A 19,353-nucleotide genomic window follows, 5' to 3' on the forward strand; every position below is an offset into this window, starting at 1 on the left:
GACATCATATTTCCATAAACTATTTTTCCCAAACGAGTTCTAGGACCCAGATACCTCAGCCCATTTCTATAATGATCCAGATAAGAGAGAACTTGTCAAAGCTAGCATAATGTTTGACAATTTTCATACAGATGTATTAACAAATAGCGTTTGATCACTTCAGAACCAATATTTAGAAAAACATCAAATATTAGTTCTGTTTCTTCTGTGAACCTAAAATGGGCAGGAGTTTGCTCCACTTGATCCTGGTTCCAGCTTTCCTACATTTTTAAAACTCCAACACACTGCCCCATGTTTTGAAGATTTCAGAAAAGGATTCAAATTCTAATAAGGATCCAACTTCCGCTTTTCTTAACATTGAAGCAAAAGCTTGTAATAACTAAAACCCTTAAATTATATTTCTTCTCCTTCTTCTTGGGCACACATCTATGGCCCTACTAAAGATACATGGACAGTAAAACATATTAAATGTCCATCCAAACAAACAAATTACCTCAACCAAACATTTTGGATTTAGTTATATATGATATAAGTTGGAATAAATATTTTTAATAAAATAATTCTAGCCGCCAGCAGCACAACCTCTTAATACTTAGCATCCATGAAACAACTCATATATAATCATCTCACCATTTGAAAGCTTAATATTCTCTAGAAAGTTCGATGAATTCTGTTATTACTCATTCTTTCTACATCTAAATACTTAGCATTCATGAAATAAGAAATAATTTTAAACACAATGGGTAAAACATGGCCACACTGATCGCTTTGACAACTTCAGAATGGGGTGAAAAAAATCAGGCAACAAGAAACAAGAGAGTATTGGATAACTCAAATCATGAAATTTTCACAGCCAACCACCGGTCAATGTGATGCATACATAAGCATAATGCAAAGACAAGCTTCTTGTTGGTACTTAAGAACATCAACAGAAATCTTATGTAGATCAAAATATCTTCCTGACCCTTTCTTCCAGAATCCAACTCTACCAGCAATACCTTGGGTCCAAATCTTAGAAATACTACTTTAAACAACATGCAACCTTGAATCTAACTTATCTAACTTGTGAACTATCAGTAACTCAGATTTCGGTCTGACAAAAGGCAGACACAGAGAGAGCAAGCAAAGGGCGGAAGTGCTTGTCCCAGGATCCCAGTGTATGGGTAAGCACATTCAAAGCATCTACAGCAAGTACAATACCAGAATTTTGTGATAAGATGAAACAGATTTTGTTCGGCATGTGAAAGAACAGCGACTCTGGTGCATGTGAATGCAAGACCATACCTCTTTACTATCATTGCTTAAAGACTGTCAAGCTCAAATTCGGACCAAGCGGAGGAGGTTTAATAGAGAAGATATAGGACCCATTACAGAAATGGGTGAAAGGACGAGTGATGTTTTATTGCAAGAAAAATACAGATATGAACAAGTCAGGCTTCCATCTTCCCAAAAAGACGCTTTCTGATCTGCAAGAAAGGCGGGGAAATCATATTCTTAGTAACATGAGAGGATAACAACATGCAATCAGCTATGAAGTTCACCAAATAAACATGTGAGCATTTCTAAAATGGTTATATTGAATCTGTAAGCATTGCAGGGTTATTCCATGTCATAACCTTTTAAAGCACAAATCCAATCCAATTAACCAGACCATTCATTTTATCTATTGCAGCATAAAAATCATCAACAATACCAGCAGTCTACCAATGAGAAAAGCTATCAACATCTCCGTTGCTATACTAAAGAAAACTATTATTTGATTAGAAGCAATATTCAGTGGTCCAGATTGATAGCCTTATTATGACAGATTGCACAAGAAATAAGCTCAAATTTTTCTAGCCAGTTGGTGAACAACAGATTTGAGGTGTTGATACGAATAGAGAGACATGAATAGAAAAATAAGAATACTTATACAACATATCATCATGGAGATATTCACAAGTATGATGCTGAAAGTCCTTTCAGTGATTAGAACAAATAAGCCTTACCAATATTATTTTTTTCAGTCCTATGAGAGAAAATTTTGAAAATCCAATGTCAACCTCAAATCTCATATTTATGTCATTCTAGGGTTTACTTCTTATAAAAAATATATATTTTAATTTTATGAGTCAAAAATTTATTAAAAAAACGTTCTCATAAAAGAGTCATTTAAATTCTAAAATGCATGGAGCAAAAAGACAGGACTCCAAGGTTGAACTTATCTTTCTTTATAATTAATTCAAAATAGCGAATAGCTAAGTAAAAGGCACAATGACATAATGACAAAAGTTGCACACCAAAGACAGACACCTGCCAACACAAGTATTAACAGGGACATATAAGGACCATTAGTCTTTCAAGAGTGGTCGAGCCAATACACGTCGTTAAACTCACATCTTCAGGATATACATCATAAAGCATTCTTTTTGAAATGTATCTATCTCGTTAGAATGTTAAAAAAATTCAGGCCTGAAAGATTACCTCAGGTAATTTCTGTCTGAAAGCAACCTCTAGTCTTGCATCCAGTGTGTTCTCACAGACAATCTTCCCATCTTGTGAAGCCAAAACAACACCTCCAGAGCTGTTACATCATGGGAAACACAACGGATCATTGTTTTAGACCAATCAAAGTCCATCAAGAAGCTCGTACAGAAATAAATAGTCAACTGCCAATTTTCAAATAGATCAGTTGCCTTGCTAGTTTAATGTTACAGAAGGGGGAAGGAGAAAAAAGAAACAACATTGACTAACGATGCAAATATGTAAGAGGATTAGAGAATGTTGAAATACTAATAATGTGGAAGTCTTTAATAAGTTCGGTATCAACATAAAACGAAAAAGTTTAAACATCACTAAACAATTGTGTCAGCTAAGTTGTAATCTAAAAGTATGCATGAATGTCAACTAAGAGTCCTGACCATGCCGATGATCTAGATATCTATGAGAGCCATCGCCACTTGACGAGATTTTAGATATTAGTATGTATGTTGTACTTTAAATATATGTAATTGATTGTATTATTTTATATTTTTTACCTCACTACTTGATTTGAGAATATTTCATGTTGCTTCTTATAGTATGAAGCATCTCACTAATCGTTTTATATTTTGTATCATTTTAAAATAATAAGATGCATCATCTAGGTTAAACTGGGATTATAGAAACATCAAAAACACATCAAAAGAACATCAAAAACATCAAATTAGACTTAAAATTATTGAAAAGGTTCAAAAAAATTGATTACCAATTAAATCAACTTGAAAAACTCTAAAAAAAAAAGGCGTGCTGGTACGGAATCAGCACGCTCAAGCATACCGTGTGTCGGTACGGTACCGAGCTGGTACCGTACCAATCCATCTGCCGACCGGTATGAGCCCCGGTACCGATTCGACGGACCTTGCTGGGCCTCTACACTTCACAGTTTGGTGAAGGGTTGAGAATTGGTACCATCTTCTTCTTCTTCAAATGTTATTGAATCATAATATCTTGAAGTAACACATTCATATTTGTCATGTTTTCCTTTTATTTATCATAGAGCAAACCAACATTTACTGCATTGCAAAAATGGATATCATAATGAAAAAAAGCTAAAAAGAGGAAATGTTAATGGACAACTCCTAGGTCTTCATCACGTTGGATATACATATTTCATTATGAGTGGGCACTTACTCCAAGTTTCCAATTTTTGAAAACTATCTATCCGTAAACTCCCTTGTACTAGATTTACACATTTCTCCCTTCAACATCACCCAACCATATATTCTGTTCCTTCCACTTAATGACTACCCGTATTTATACTACACATGACACAAAATATGGCAGACCTAAAGGTGAATAATTTCCAAGCCAATAAGAAACATGCAGAGACATTTGAAAGAGAAAAAGAGTTGGTGCTGGTGAAGGTGTTGGATTCCCATACAATTTAGGATTCCAGATTTCATCGGAAATGATTACTTGGTGGTCAAATTTTAAAGGGTTAAGACTGACAGAACCCAAAGTATAATTGTGCCGGTAATCATTTGCTAGCAAAGACAAGCAGATAGCAAATGAATTGCTAACACAAGTGGAGCACTTCTAGAGATACAACAGAGGTAGAGAAAAGTCAAAAATCCACATCACAGAAACATCGGCAGGTTTAAATAGATCCACTGATGCACATTTTTTTAGGCTAAGATCATATCTGTGAAAGATCAAAGTCTTCCATGCTACATGATGTGGCTGAAGAAAGGCTCCAATAGTGAATTATACATTACAGAGAAGATCAGGACTATATGAGACCATGCATATTTGAACATGTCAACTTGCAGGTTTTAAATTGTGCTCAAAGGACTTGCATGCAAACTACCTAAATCACTGTGTCCAACGCACTATAAAGCATGGCATACATCCTGTTTAAACAAGAAAGCATGTAGTATTGCAGAAGCAGTCTCTACAAATTATGTTGCTCGCAGAGGATTTAATGACTTCCTCTAAATTTAGAATTTAATCCTAGAAGTTGGCATATTCCTAGTATATTCAAATTCTGTACTGAATCTGACTAGCTGAGAAATTACCAAAAAGTTCCATGAGCTTCACTGCTAGTTGGAGGTGCTGGAAGATACACATGATCAATATTAATGTTTGGAGGATGAACTTGTGCTTTATCTGCATACTCTTGTTTAGCTTCATTCAAGATAGACTCTACCAGTGTATGGTCAACCTCCCTACACCGTAGTAAAATGGATGGCTCTTTCAGACGCAGTAAGCTCTGGAAATCACAACACACAGATCCAATTATCCTTCTGTTAAAAAGAGAACCCAACCAAAAAACAGAAGAAAAGAAAGAAGGCAATTGTTGATGAAATAAAGAAACAAAGAAAAAGTAGATAACCACTCTAAATTTCATATAAAAAAATTATAGATGGCATGCCCCTGGAATTTTTCATATAAATTTATGGTAACAACTACAAACCAGTTGAGTCCACCTGTATTTCATGGCCTTATTTTATGTTATTTACCCTTTTATTCCCATGAAAATTTTTTGGAAAAACAAGCAGTCATGGTACAATGTAACCCAACATCAAATGAAAATGCCCAATTAGGATAAAGCAACATTTTTCTTAGGTATTTTTCCATATATGCCCCTGTAAAATGTCCAATTGCATATTTACTCCCACAAAGTTACAATTTGCATATTTACCCCTAGATCCACCTCTTTTGCATATTTAGCCATGTTACCACCTTCCATTAGGTACCATAAGACGGCACCATTAAACTGCAGTTAAACTATCATTAACTTTACAAAATAACATTTTTACACAATAGAACTGGCTCTAAAAAAATTAAATTAAAATACCGTTCAAGAGCAGAATTGAACCCCTAACCTTTAAATAAAACACAAATTCTTTACTGCTAGTATAATACTTGATGACGACTTAATATGATGATCCATTTTACTTATAGTGATTGAACTCAAGTGTTCCAGTAACTTATAGTATTTTACTAGCTTATAATATTTTAAACAGTTAATTTTATCCTTTTTGACAGAAAAATAAGTAATGCTTGCTTCATTTTATTCCTTTGAAAGTTCTCATAACTTCACTTTAAAATAGCAGTAAACCAATTCAAATATTATTAGTTAGTAGAAATAATTCAATTCAATTACTATAAGTAAAATAAATCATCATGTTAAACCATCATCCAATACCGCCTTAGCAGCCAAGAGGTTCGTGTTTTAGTTGAAGGGCTGGTTCCATGAGGTCAAAAATACAATTTCGTAAATTTAATAATATTTTAACAACGCCATCTAACAATACGTACTAGAAGGTGACGGCAGCAAGGGTAAATTAGCAAAAGGAATTGGATCTACAGGTAAATATGCAATTTTCAACTTTTCAAGGGTAAATATGCAATTGGCTATTGGGTATATATGCAAAAATACACTTCTTTATTACCTGGACAATAAGGTCTTTCAAAAGCCTTTTATAGGCCTGTGAATTATTAGAAACACGCAGAAGCTCCTGGCTAGCAGTCTCCTTCATCAAATTTACGAGATCATCTTGGGCTTGCAAAACTTTAATGCGTGACGCATTGAGCTGCATTGAGTATTCACTGCAAAAAGACTTCAATGATGGATGAAAATCTGCTAAAACAAATTCTAGAAGCTAAAATGACAACATGCAACCACAAATTGCTAGAAACCTACTGTAATGATATGTATCAGGAAAATTTACTCGCATGGCTATCCTTGCTGTTATCATAATTTCATACATGAGTTTCAAAACTCCACAACCAAAATCAAGACATCCCGTTTTTGTCTGGGACTAACCCAAAGCTGAGTTTGGTTTGTGGATGTTCCAACCTTAACTTATTGTACAGCCAACTTGTTGCTGCTTTTGTGTACTTCATCGTTTCCTTGAATACTAAACATTTGCTGAAGATTTAAATTGGACTATGCAAGTTTTTAGAAGATTTCGAAGCATTATGATATTTGGGTTTGAAATAAATTAAACTGAAAAGCTAGATCTTCCATAGGCTTGGCTATTCTTGAGGTTACATGTATAGATGTTTAGAGTGTCATCAAACAATCAAATGATCTCTTGCACTCTAAAATGACATGAAATCTGATTTTTGATTTTCACTTTTAGAAAATATATTTTTTGAATTGCAACAATCTGAAACCACTAAAGCAATATACCAAGAGGTCCTCAAAAATACAGTACATTTCAAGTTAAGTGCAAATTATCTTCATGATTCACACTCTTTTTTGGTTTTTACTTATATTTCCTTTTGCACTATCAAAACTGAAGTTGAGACAAATGCAGACCCATGTCTAGCAAATGCAATCGCTACACAGGTGAGGCTTATGGAAAAAGGTATGGTTCATGAGCAAACATTCTACAAATAGCTCCCAACAAGAAATATTCCTTTTGACTCAGTGCTATTTTCCTCGCTATGGCATTTGAGAAGGAGAGAGCCTTCCATGAGTAACACACTAAAGAGAAGTATTACATTCACTCCAATTCACATTTCTAACCATTTGTCTTCTTGTTTTTGAAGATTTTCGACCATCACCTATCAGTTATAATGTAAGGGACAGTTAACCTCAGTAACTTGATAAAATGTTTGTACGAAGAATAATATGCACTATCCAATTTCTGTTAACAAAAAATAATTGAAAGTAGGCCATTACATTTTTTGCTTTAGCACCTTTGGTTTGAACATTCCTGGCATCAAAATTCATTGGGGACAAGCAGTTGAGGGCCGTCCTTATATATTTCTTCCTTTTTGTAATTTTTCTGGGAAAAAGGACCAGTGGACAAAAGCCTCTTTTGTACCCTCTCTCTCTCTCTCTCTCTCTCTCTCTGTGTGTGTGTGTGTGTGTGTGTGTGTGTGTCACACGTGCATGTGCATGCACAGGTATGCACAAGGATGCAATAACTTTGGTAGACCGACAAGGGGTATGTTACTTGGCTATAAGGCCATCTTCCTTGCTGCACATTTTTTTAATAGAATAAAGTATTCTCAATTTGACTGGAGCAAACATTTTAAATGTTGTAGGCATGAGATATAACCTTCATAAAATTTCCTTTACATAAAAGAGAAAACTAAAACCAAGGAAAAAGAAAGGTGAGATTGCATGTAATCATTCTCTGGTAAATCCTAATGAAGCAACCATGGTCAGATTGCATTAGCACACAAATATTATGCATGGGACTAACGTTCACAATCTAACCAATGTAAACATTTTGAAATGCCAACACAATCATGTTGCTTGAAAGATGTGGGATTCACTTCATAGAACGTGCATAACTTCTTAGGTAGCATACTGAAAGAAAATATTAGAAAATTGATGTACATCCATAATATAACATAAAAAAGAGCAGCTGTGTAGCCAAACCAGAATCCTAATATAAAATTAATGGCCATGTCAGTGACATATGTATTCCAAAGTTTGAACCCACACCCAATCATTGCTTTGCTCCAGATATTAGATGAAGTTGTAACAATGACTCCGATTATCAAATAAACGCAGTTATTAACCCCTTTGAAATTTTTTGTGAACACACCATATCAATCTACCCTAATTAGCACTGGAATGGGTTTTTCAAAGTCAATTTGTTGCTTAGCCAACCATTATGGATGTTAAAAAGATGAACTGAAAATATCATGTTTATTTTGTTCAAGAAGCCAATTTTCTTTACTTTTTGTTTCTTGACCAAATTTATCTTATAGAAGTCAAGAACAGCTTAAACAATACCATTGGCAGTGCCACATTATTGTATAACAAAAGGTGAAGAACATTAACAGCATGGCGTATATTGAGGTTTTAAGATCTGTACATACTATACTAAGTCTTGTACAATCTCACAAGCTTTTCACAACCTACATTGATGGTTGACTTTCTCATATAAATGATAGGAGGTACCATGCATCCCATCCTACACAAACAACAATATCGATGTATCAAGCCTTGTGAAAGCTCTACTGCAAGACTCACAAGCCCCCATTGAATGTAAGGAAGAGAGGTTGTGTTATTAGAAGTTCTTAAAAAGAAGACAACATACCTTGGACAAGGCCATGGTGACAAGACTTATTGGGTTGTAGACTTCCTCTAGGTTTCTAAAATATATGTACAATCTTTAGGGAGATGGTGCACAAAGGTCTAGTTAGGGGCTCTACACAAAGTTAAGGTGCCCAATGTGCATATAGATTCCTAAAATGTTGGCATACTTGCAAAGTTATAACCCCCTTATGTGTTTGTACTAAAGTACAAAGGTACAACTGCAAGCCATGTATGAATATTGTGCAAGAATGAGAGCGGACTCAAAATATGTCTACCAGCAATGTTATGCGGCTCGTACAAGGAATAGGTGAGATTGTACTGCTAGTTTTTTAAGACTTGGCAAATTTTGTGATAAGGATTATCCATGGCTTGTTAGGAACCATCAATATTGTTAGAAGGTTTTGGTAAAAGTTGTACTTTTAGGGTTCATTAAGAAGGGTGTGTTAGGTCTCATAGAACATTGGAAAATGCATTTTGCATACCATGGCAATATTTAACTTTGATAGATGTCCTGGTAAAAGTTCCAAATCTCCCTTCTTGCATTTGTATAAAACTTATAAGCAAGTGGGTGACCCTTTTATGGGCTTATATAAGGTTTTACATGAGTCTAGGTATGGGCCTTTGCATAAACCTAAGCTCTACGTGCAACCCTTATATATGGAAGGCACAGCCTTGTAGCATTATTTGTGTGAGGCTGGGATGATGTTGTTACAGACTAGACCAAGTTTGATATGTATTGCAGGGAGACAAAGTATAATGCCTGCTCAGATTTGTATAAGAAGACCAACATGGGTTGTACAAGTCTTTTAATTGTTGCATAGGAACTTCTAAAGGATAAGATGTCAGTATTCCTATACACTTTTTGCCATATGTTGCTTGCAAAAAGCCCATAATGTCACAATCAAAGGAGCACATTGTCTCTTATTGTCTTGAAAAAATTGATAAATAACTAGAGAAAGTCGTGAAGGATCCTAAACAATTATCTTGGCCAAGATTAACTACAAATTGTGGCTAATTTTTTGAGACCGATTCAGAACACATACTCACATTTTCCTGCGAATTTCCACCTGTTTTTCCTTACGTTCATATTCTTGTCGGATCTTTCTTTTCTCTGCTTCAACTAGCTGCAGCTTTTCTATGTTGAATTCCTGCATGCAATGGGGGAAAATGTCTCACAACAAGCCAATTATCCTAATGTATCTAATAAAAGCATAAAAAAATATTGATAGTCGAGCACTCTTAAAAGCACATAAAGTTATCAATACTTCCGTTTTAACCTTGTGTAAGATTCTTCACATGAACATATGCCCCAGTTTCATTTTCTTTTCTCTCTTTGTTTTTCAAATGGATAAGTGCAATCCAAGTGCCAAGAAGAAGGATATCATCCATAGTGACATATTATCATTTTGATAACGTAACTCCATAAATACAACAACCATGACCACCTAGGCACTTCCTGTTATGTTTCATGTTACAGATAATGGACTTTTAAATTTCTCCTTCTATTTATTACTTTTTCTTTCTTGGGCATTCTGATGTTTTGGCACCTGCCCAGCATTTAGGCACTATGCGATATGGCCACCTGTCTGCCATCCGCAATCTTTTAAAACATTAATATATATTCAACCCACAACTCCATCATGGTAACCAACCATTTTAACCATTTGTCTAAGGACTATAATCCAATATCATTCCATGTCAAAGATAAACGGTGTAATATAACAATAAAGACCAGCTATACTCCCTTAACAAGTATTTTTAGACTATCTGGATATACTGATTGAACATTCAGGACTAACAGAACAACAGTTTAATTATTTTGGTATATCACATCAGAAAAAAAAGATCTCTCTTTAATTAAGTCTTAGTTTCCAGTGCCAGAATAAAGTTATTATTGAAGGCACTGGTCTCTCTCTCATATTCTTTGATATCGATGCCAAGATAAAGTCTTGATTCCAGGGTAACGAATAGGGTAATATCAGTTTGACGAGAAAAGTAGGGAAAAAGTTGATATTTGCAAAAATTCCTCCAGAAAATCGGGAATAGGGGGGGAAATCATTCTTGATTTAAAAAAAGTTTCAATATTTAAAATTGCTGAACAACCAAGAAATCTAGCGCAGATTTTAGCCTCGTATTATTAAAAAGACTAATGAGCGGGTTCATCAAAGCGATTACAAGAAACCAAAAGGAACAAAGGCACCCAAGATGCTATTTTGACGGCAAACCGATCACTGTAAACAGCGTATAAAGCGAAAGATTCCATCAAAACAAGAGAAACAAAGTGAGTGAAAAGAGACAGCTTTATTTATAAAGAAAAGAGACAGCGTTCGAGATTTGCGGAACAAAACCTCTTCAGCGGAAACGGAGATCTCATTGGCTTTCTCCTCGGCCTCCTGCCGGATGAACCGCACCATCTGTTGGATCTGCCTCGAGACATCGGCGTCGTTCATCGTTCCCACCTCCTCCTCTTCGCCTCTCCGCGCCTCCCCCAATAAAAAAGCTAGGGTTTCTCCCCGACGGCGGGTTCTCTGTTCTTCTTCTATTAGCGTTCGATCGATCGCGAGAGAGAGAGACAATACAGTGGGGATCGGATCGGGAACCAACCACGGACGGAAAGAATCACGGGAGAAGGGGCTCGAGCCGGCGTTTTGTCCGTTGCTACGAGAGCAGGGCGAGAAAGAGGGAAGATGGTTAAGCTCACCGAAGGTACCTGGACTCCAGGGCATAAATTAATTGGCGTGCAATATTTATGAAAGATGACAAGTTGGCTCATAAGTTATATTTGATATAGTAGGAGAAAAAGGGTAGAAAATCTCATCCCGCCTAACTTGTATCCTCTCACCACAATATAATTTATATATGATAATATTATAATTTTAATATATTCAGTATCAATAGATTCTTTTAATATCTTATAGAATATAGCTTTGTATTTACAATAACATGTATACTTATCATAATATCAAATAAATAACCTAACTATCATTATGGTCATAATATAATTATTTAATCATTATTAATTTTATCTTAATGATTCTTATTTTAATTTCTATATATAATATTATAATAACAATCATAATTATATTATGATAACTAATATATGTAACTATTTGTCATTTAATATACCTAATTATTATAAATCAAATAATTTTGCAGCGATATAATCAGTTTAGTGGGCATCATTGTAAAAATATAATTATAATTGTTACATAGTAATTATTGGTTATTATAATATAAATCTTATGAATATGTGTAATTATAATAATGCATCCCATTGCTAATATCCAAAAACTTTATAGTGCTATATACTATAGTAAGTTTTATTGTGGTAATCAAACCATGATTTAATAGTAGAATTAATTTTCTATCAAAACCATAACAGCATGATGCTCACTATGTTATAATGTTTCTTATTATAATCATTATTATACTATCATAATCATCCAGTGTGCGGTAAGATATGGTGCTTCATCTTTTCCACAAGCTTTATTCAAGTGTATCTTTTCTTCTTCTTTTTTTTATTTTTTTTTCTTTTTTTTTGATACATCGGCAGCTCATACTAGTTTGGCGTGAGCATGGCTAACTGAATCAAAAGATGAGTATATCCTTTTCAAGAGCGAGCCCTCCTTATGTTTAAACCACAAATCTCCCGAAGCAACAAGCAACAGCCATTGTTTGTGATGTAGCTCAAATTGGCAAACGTGTTGAAGCAACTAGTTTGTTTGCATTCCACTCCAGGACTCCTTTCCTAGCCATTTGCTAGTCAAGGTGAGACGAAAGGGTGCCATCTTTCACACTAAGGTCTCTATCTTGCGTCTCCATCCTTGGACCCCTAGCCAGAATTAATTCTCTATCCCCAAGTTCATGAATCTTCCCACAGGTCTAATAAAACCCAGCTCATTCACACGGGTGGAAAACTCGCTTTCCCAGGATCCATGTGATCCAAGTAACGCTTTACAATCTTTCATGCTCTTTTCTTATCCATGCACAAATCTTCAGTATCACCTTTTCATTTGTGGATTACCCTCCAGGAGTTTGGGATAAGGGGCCTCGTTGGAAGATAGGATCCAATAAATGGGCCAGATAACCTTTGTGGATCTCCTCCTACATACATACATACATACATACATATATATATATATATATATATATATATATATATATATATAGGGGATTGATAACCTACTCTCTGTTATAGTAGGTTATCAATCTACCCATTTTTCCGTAGACAAAAAATACCCTTAGTTTTTATAACTCTTAAGGGTATTTTATGTCTTTTTACACTCCTACATTAACTCACCCTCTCAACCTCCTACTTAATACTCTCTCTCTCCTCAGTATACATATATGTGTATATACACTACAGAAAAAGTGGAGCGTCGGCAATTTTTAGCCTAGCGTCAACATTTGCCGACGCTTTTAACAAGCGTCGGCAACAGACGACGCTTATAAGGGTCGGGGTAGTTGCGGGCCTAAGACGACGCTAAAAAGCGTCGTCGGAAGCCACGACCTCTCCAAACTCCAAAGGCGTCGGAAGCCAACGAGCTTGTGTCAGAAGCCACCGCGCTCTCTCTCTCATCCCTCCTCCCTCAACCCAGAGATCGAAGAGAACGGAATGCAAGCATCTATTTAACCCTCCAATCCGTCGCCTCAAACCCTCCTCCTCCTTCCGAAACCCTCGACTACTGCGACCACTTCCCCCCTCCCCCTACCCCTGAAAACCCACCTCCTTACCCCCCGCCCGACCAAGCCGACGGCCAGACTCTCGCCGCTGCGGGCGAGGTCGCGGTGGAAGCTTTGGGCATGGCGGATCGAGCCCCCTCTCCTACAAAAACCCTAACCTTACCCGTCTTCCATTCCTGCTTTACCCCCTTCCTATCCGCCCAGGTTTGTCGTCCGGTCTCTCTCTCTCCTTCTCTTTCGTCTCGATCGGGCCTTCGTACCGCGGCATTGCTCTCTTTATTGGGTTTTTCCTCGTCCGTTTTGGTTTTGATCTTTTGGATGTGATCTTGGTCGCGATTCGGAATGCGGGGTGTTCTTGGTTGATTTGCTTGTTTTCTTGGGTTTTTTGATTTCGTTTTGAGGGTCAATTGATGGATCCTTGGGTGGGTCTTGTGGTTTGGGATCTGCAGGGGTTATTGGAGATGGCGGAGGTACCGAAGCTGCTGTACATTGTGGTCGTGGACGAGGGAGCGAGGGGAGGGGACGAGAAGGACAGCTTGTCGTTCCGGTACACGCGGCCGGTGCTGCAGAGCACGCTCCAGCTCATGGGATGCAAGGCTCGCCATGCCTTCAAGGTTTGCCTCTCAAGATCCGGTGGTTTGGTTCGGTTTTGTTTTATCTTGTGATCTTCTCTCGGTTTTCCTTTTCTTTCTGCTTTTTTTTTCCGAAGAAAAGAATTGGAATTGGTGATCTGAATGCTTGCGCTCGTTGATTCCTTTTCTTGCGTTCATTCTTTTGACAAGGGTGTTCCTGCTGTGTCTCTGTTTTGCCCTTATGATGTAGGGTGATGTGAAATTCGCAGAAGTTCTTGAGAAAATGGGAGCCAAGGTTACATGGACTGAGAACAGTGTCACTGTTACTGGTCCACCACGAGATCCTTCCAAGAGAAAAAACTTGCGTGCCCGATGTTGCCATGACCCTTGCTGTTGTTGCGCTATTTGCGGATGGTCCAACAGCCATTAGAGATGGTAAGTTTTAGCTTGCACTCTTGCAAGCTTATAACTTGTTCATATAAATTGGTATCTGAAATTAGTTGGCAGTGATTTGGAAAGCAGTCATCTTATAGCTTCCCTTTCTTAATTTTATGTATCCATAGAATGTCTTATCTTTTATTATAATTATTATTTTTATTATGAGTAGGCAGCACATATTTTTTGACCTTTATAATTTACATTCGTATTTTTATTTTTTTAAAAAAAAATAGCAATCCCCGACGCTTTAAAGCGTCGGCGAAAACGAAAAACTGGTTAGGCTTTATGGACGCTTTAAAGTGTCGGGAAAGTTGTTTTCGCCGACGCTTTAATAAAAATGGATTGGGCTTTATCGACGCTTTAAAGCGTCGGGAAAGCCCTTTTTGCCGACGCTTTCATTAGCGTCGGCAAATCCCTGTTTTTGCCGACGCTTTCTCTTAGCGTCGGCAAAAACCGGACCCACGCCCACCTGCCCGACGTCTGACCCACGCTTTGGGTCGCGTGGGCTGGGAATTCGCCGACGCTTATAAGCGTCGGTAGAGACCAAAAAAAGCGCCGGGAGTTATTCCTTCTTTTGTAGTGATATATACATATATGTGTGTGTGTGTGTGTATATATATATATATATATATATATATATGTACACATATATGTATATGTATGCATATATGTATATGTATGCATACACACACACACATACACATATATGTATATGTATACATGCGCATATATGTGTGTGTGTATATATATATATGCATATACGTATGTATATATACATACGTATATCTATCTATATATATACATACATCTATATATATACATGTATATATATACACATATATACATATATATATATGTATATATATATTTGTATGTATGTATGTATGTATGTATGTATGAGAGAGAGAGGAAGAGAGTATTAATTAGGGGGTTGAGAGGGTGAATTAATGTGGGATTATAAAAAGACATAAATACCCTTAAGAGTTATAAAAAGTAAGGGTATTTTTTGTCCAATAAAAAATGGGTAGATTGATAACCTACCATAACAGAGAGTAGGTTATCAATCCCCATATATATATATATGTGTGTGTGTGTGTGTGTGTGTGTATGTATGTATGTATGTATGTATGTATATGTGTGTGTGTATGTGTGTGCATGCATTTATTCATTGAGTAATCATAAAAAAAAGTTGTCATTGACTCAATTCATACCCCCCAAAGGAAAGATGTATGGCCAACATTGTGTTGCATGGTTAGAAAGTCCAACTCATTGCAGGTTTAGCAGGCTCCCTTCAAGAAGACATTAAAAAGCTACTTTTCTACTTGTTGAAAATTGGAGTTTCTTTTTTTCCAAAAATATTCTCAAGCCATCAAAATTCATGCGTAAGATCTTTCTCTTTATTAAAAATATAATAGATATTTTATATAATTTTTTTAGTAGATACTCAACCAAATATAAGCCACTTTAACATGTGCCACTTTTTCATGATTAACTAAATATGCTAAAATTATTTTTTCATGCCTCATATTTATATTTTTTTTCTTTTTTTGTGTAAACCAAACGAGTTCTGAAGCTTCTCTATTTGCAACCGGTACCCATCTTTCCTTAGAAGATGACAACTTTGACCAAATCTAAGGTTGCACGAGTGACCTAGTAAAAAACAGTACCATTTTATCTTCCCTTGAGATCTATCCTTTTTTTTGTTCCTTTGGTAGTACTGCCCAAGCTTGAGATCTACCCACGGTCCAAGCTTACCCAAAGTGAGGGTGACTAAGGCCCTGTTTGGGGGAGCTTTTGGAGGGCCAAAAAGCACTTTCTGGCCCTCCAAAAGTACTTTTAGCTAAAAAATGGTGTTTGGTAAATTTTTTGAAAAGCTGTTTCAGCTTTTGCGGGAAGCTGAAAACAGCATTTTCGGAAAGCTCCAATTTGGAGCTTTCCGAAAATGCTGTTTTCAGCTTTTTCGGAAAGCTGTCTTTTTGACCAAAATACCCCCATGTAAAAAAAAAATTCCTCCCCCCAAAATCTCGTTGTACCACCTGTTCCTCTCCCAACCGACCTGCCCCAAACCCCCCCTCCCCCCCGCCCTGTTCCTCTCCCAACCCACCAGCACCCCCACCCCTCCCCCCGCACCGCCGCCGCCGCCGCTGCCGCTGCTGTGCCTCCCTCTTCCCTGTCGCCGCTGCCGCCTCCCTCTCCCTCGCCGCCGCTGCAGTGCCTCCCTCTCCCCCGCCGCGGCACCCCCTCCCTCTCCCTCTCCCCCGCCGCCGCACCCCCTCCCTCTCCCCTACCGCTGCAGAGCCGCACCCCCTCCCTCTCCCCCGCCGCACCTCCTCCCTCTCCCCCGCCGCTGCACCCCGTCTCTCTCCCCCACCGCGGCACCCCGTCCCGCTCCCCCGCCGCCGTAGTGCTGCACCCCCTTCAGCGCCGTCGGCCACCGAGACTGCCGCCGGCCTCGGCCCGGCCCCCTCCGGCGGCCGCCGCGGCCTGGCCCCCTTCCGGTGCTACGGAGAAGGGGGCAGAGGAAGGAAGGAGAAGAAGAGAAGAAAAAAAGAAAAGAAAAAAAAAGAAGAAAAGGAAATAAAATAAAAGAAAATAAAATAAAATAAAAGAATAAATAAATAAATAAATGTATAAATAAATATTTATATAAATGAATGAATGAATGAATAAATAAATTAGATAATAAATAAATATATTTCAATGGATAAAATAATAAATAAATAAATGCATAAATAAAAATATATATACGAATGAACGTATAAATAAATAAATATAAAGAAAAATAATGAGTGAGTGGCAAATAATCTGATCCTTATGATATTGATAAGTACAGTGAATTTGTCGCCATTGCAAATAGTTAAGTAAAGAGATAATCTATTAAACAGATAAATGGTTATTTATTATTATATTATACTATAAGTATATTATTATATTACATTATATCATAATACATTAATATGTAATCTTAAATAATTTAATATTATGTTATATTATGAAAAATTAATTTATACTAATAATATATTATTTTATACCTTTATTATTGTATTATACTATACATATTATATTATATTACCTTATATCATAATATATTAATATGTTATTTTAAATAATTTAATATTATGTTATATTATGAGAAATTAATTAATACTAATAATTATAATATTTTATACCTTTATTATTGTATTATACTATAAACATAATATATATTATATTATATCATAATACATTAATATGTTATGTTAAATAATTTAATATTATGTTATATTATAGAAAATTAATTTATTCTAATAATTATATTACCATTATGCTATGCTATGTAATATCATATTACTATATAATAATAATAATATTTTATATTATAGTAATATTAAACTATATCGTATATTATATATTAATATATGTTATGTTTTATCATGCTCTATTGTATAATACTATGCAATGTCCTTTATAGTAATTTTATCATATAAAAGTACTTTCTCAGTTTGTTTACCAAATCTATGTTAAAGTGCCACAGCACTTTAAAAATATAGTTACCAAACAACAAACAGCTTTTTATAACAGCTCTACTTCAGACAGCTCTACTTTCAACAGCTCTACTTCCAACAGCTTTACTGCCAACAGCTCCCCCAAACAGGGCCTAAGAAGTGTCACTCTTTTGCTGTCGCAGGTGGGTCCAAGTCAGCACTGAACTGCTATTGCGGGAATTGTTTATTTTATTCCACTACCATCCTTTTCTTTGATCCCATTGGAGGAAGGGTTTCCTTGGTCACGGAAAGACGTGAACACGTGTGAAGTAAAGATTGGACGCTGTGCCCGTGGATTGGATTCCTATGGGGTCCACCATGCAGTGCTTGTCTCACTGCCACCTCAGCTTAGTGTCGTGGCACGTCGCTCGCCAAGATATTCCGGACGAGAGGACGGAGCCTTTCCCGCCACATGTTCGGCGGCGAGAGAGACCGAGACGGACGTAGAGCCACTCAGCTCGGACCGCTCGACAAGAAAGCCAAGCCAAGCCATCTAGAGCTCGTTTGGTTCGCAGAACAAGAAGAAAAAATATGATCAATAAAACAATAATAAAATATTTTTTATTTGGTTGGAGTTTTCAAATGAAAAAAAATAAAAAAGTTGTATTTTCATGAAAATATGATTCCTACATTTTATGGAAAAGTAATGCGGGAATCATTCTATCTTTATTTTTTTTCCAAAAAGACTCTTCAGCATTAAACAGACATTAAAGACCTAACTTTTATTAAGGGTATAATGAGAATTACACATAACTTTTCCAGAAAAGTTGATGATCAACCAAACATAAGCACTCTAAAAATTTGTTACTTTTCCATGTTAAATCAAACATACCAAAAATACATTTCTAGGCATTCTCTTCTTAGGAATCTTCTTCCCAGAAATCATATTCCTGGAGGAAAATGCTTCCCGCAAACCAAACAAGCCCCTAAGGTAGGGTTATACACGTTACGACAAAGCCAAAAGTAAGGGTAGTAGCTCAACAAGAAAGCCAAGCCAAATCATCCAAAGTAGGATTTGTCTTTTTGCTATTTTCTTTCATCATTGCAATGTAGACGTCTAGGATAATATGTTTTTTTCACAAATGTAATATTTATGCCTAAATCATGTAGTAGACATATTTTCAAAAAAAAAGTGTGGTCAATCAAATACCGTACTTCAAATTATATGTACTAGCCAAGCATTCAAATAGTGATATGTATGTGCAATCATTATGATCACAATAAAATGCAATCTTATTTTAAAAAAATTTCGACTACTTGGAAAAACCAAATCTATGTTAAGGTCATGGTTCCACCATATATGCTTTAATATTTATTTCACACCTACAAGTCCACAATTAATGAAGATTAAATAAATAATAATCATTGGCCCATCAATTTGGAAAGATAAGTTATAATGCAAGTCTTATATGAGATAATTTTGTATGATTCATCATGCTATAGATGCAAATGTTATAATGTCACAAGATCACATACAGATGTGGCTTGACTTAGTCAAGCATACTAATTGTAATAGATGATCCAAAATATACTAATTGCAAACCCAGTCCATAGGCCACTATATAGATCCAAAATACACAAACGCCAAAAGCTATGGCTTAGCCGAGCC

The 19,353-nt window shown here is 36.3% G+C and overlaps 2 protein-coding genes across 3 annotated transcripts; one reads left to right on the forward strand and one right to left on the reverse strand.

Moving 5' to 3' along the window:
• Nucleotides 1–822: 822 nt before the first annotated feature.
• On the reverse strand, nucleotides 823–11,233 carry LOC103716686 (V-type proton ATPase subunit E-like). The gene is made up of 6 exons (XM_008804788.4): nucleotides 10,876–11,233; nucleotides 9,575–9,675; nucleotides 5,916–6,072; nucleotides 4,536–4,729; nucleotides 2,464–2,563; nucleotides 823–1,466 (listed from the first exon to the last, which is right to left on the reverse strand). The coding sequence occupies exons 1-6, from the start codon at nucleotides 10,975–10,977 to the stop codon at nucleotides 1,431–1,433; spliced, it is 690 nt and encodes a 229-aa protein (XP_008803010.1). The 5' UTR covers nucleotides 10,978–11,233; the 3' UTR covers nucleotides 823–1,430.
• A 1,777-nt stretch (nucleotides 11,234–13,010) lies between these two features.
• LOC103696428 (3-phosphoshikimate 1-carboxyvinyltransferase, chloroplastic-like) lies at nucleotides 13,011–19,330 on the forward strand. 2 transcript variants are annotated; one of them, XM_039124890.1, is made up of 4 exons: nucleotides 13,012–13,414; nucleotides 13,660–13,824; nucleotides 14,033–14,217; nucleotides 17,888–19,330. In XM_039124890.1, exons 1-3 carry the CDS (start codon nucleotides 13,331–13,333, stop codon nucleotides 14,210–14,212), a joined length of 429 nt encoding a protein of 142 aa, XP_038980818.1. In that variant the 5' UTR covers nucleotides 13,012–13,330; the 3' UTR covers nucleotides 14,213–14,217; nucleotides 17,888–19,330. The 2 variants fall into 2 exon arrangements, with proteins under 2 accessions (XP_008776271.1, XP_038980818.1); XM_008778049.4 differs by lacking the exon at nucleotides 17,888–19,330 and having other exon boundaries at nucleotides 13,011–13,414; nucleotides 14,033–14,382.
• Nucleotides 19,331–19,353: the final 23 nt, after the last annotated feature.

The sequence above is a fragment of the Phoenix dactylifera genome, chromosome 3 (assembly GCF_009389715.1).
Source record: "Phoenix dactylifera cultivar Barhee BC4 chromosome 3, palm_55x_up_171113_PBpolish2nd_filt_p, whole genome shotgun sequence".
In the NCBI taxonomy this organism is placed as follows: Eukaryota; Viridiplantae; Streptophyta; class Magnoliopsida; order Arecales; family Arecaceae; genus Phoenix; species Phoenix dactylifera.

What these genes read in the sequence shown, in the direction of transcription:
- LOC103696428 (XM_008778049.4), top strand. Translation starts at nt 13,331, where the DNA reads ATGGCGGATCGAGCCCCCTCTCCTACAAAAACCCTAACCTTACCCGTC. An exon ending in CCCCCTTCCTATCCGCCCAG is followed by an intron (nt 13,415 to 13,659) that starts GTTTGTCGTCCG and finishes TGGGATCTGCAG; the next exon opens with GGGTTATTGGAGATGGCGGA. An exon ending in AGGCTCGCCATGCCTTCAAG is followed by an intron (nt 13,825 to 14,032) that starts GTTTGCCTCTCA and finishes CTTATGATGTAG; the next exon opens with GGTGATGTGAAATTCGCAGA.
- LOC103716686 (XM_008804788.4), bottom strand. Translation starts at nt 10,977, where the DNA reads ATGAACGACGCCGATGTCTCGAGGCAGATCCAACAGATGGTGCGGTTC. An exon ending in TCTCCGTTTCCGCTGAAGAG is followed by an intron (nt 9,676 to 10,875) that starts GTTTTGTTCCGC and finishes CATTGCATGCAG; the next exon opens with GAATTCAACATAGAAAAGCT. An exon ending in GAAGCTCATGGAACTTTTTG is followed by an intron (nt 2,564 to 4,535) that starts GTAATTTCTCAG and finishes ATGATGTAACAG; the next exon opens with CTCTGGAGGTGTTGTTTTGG.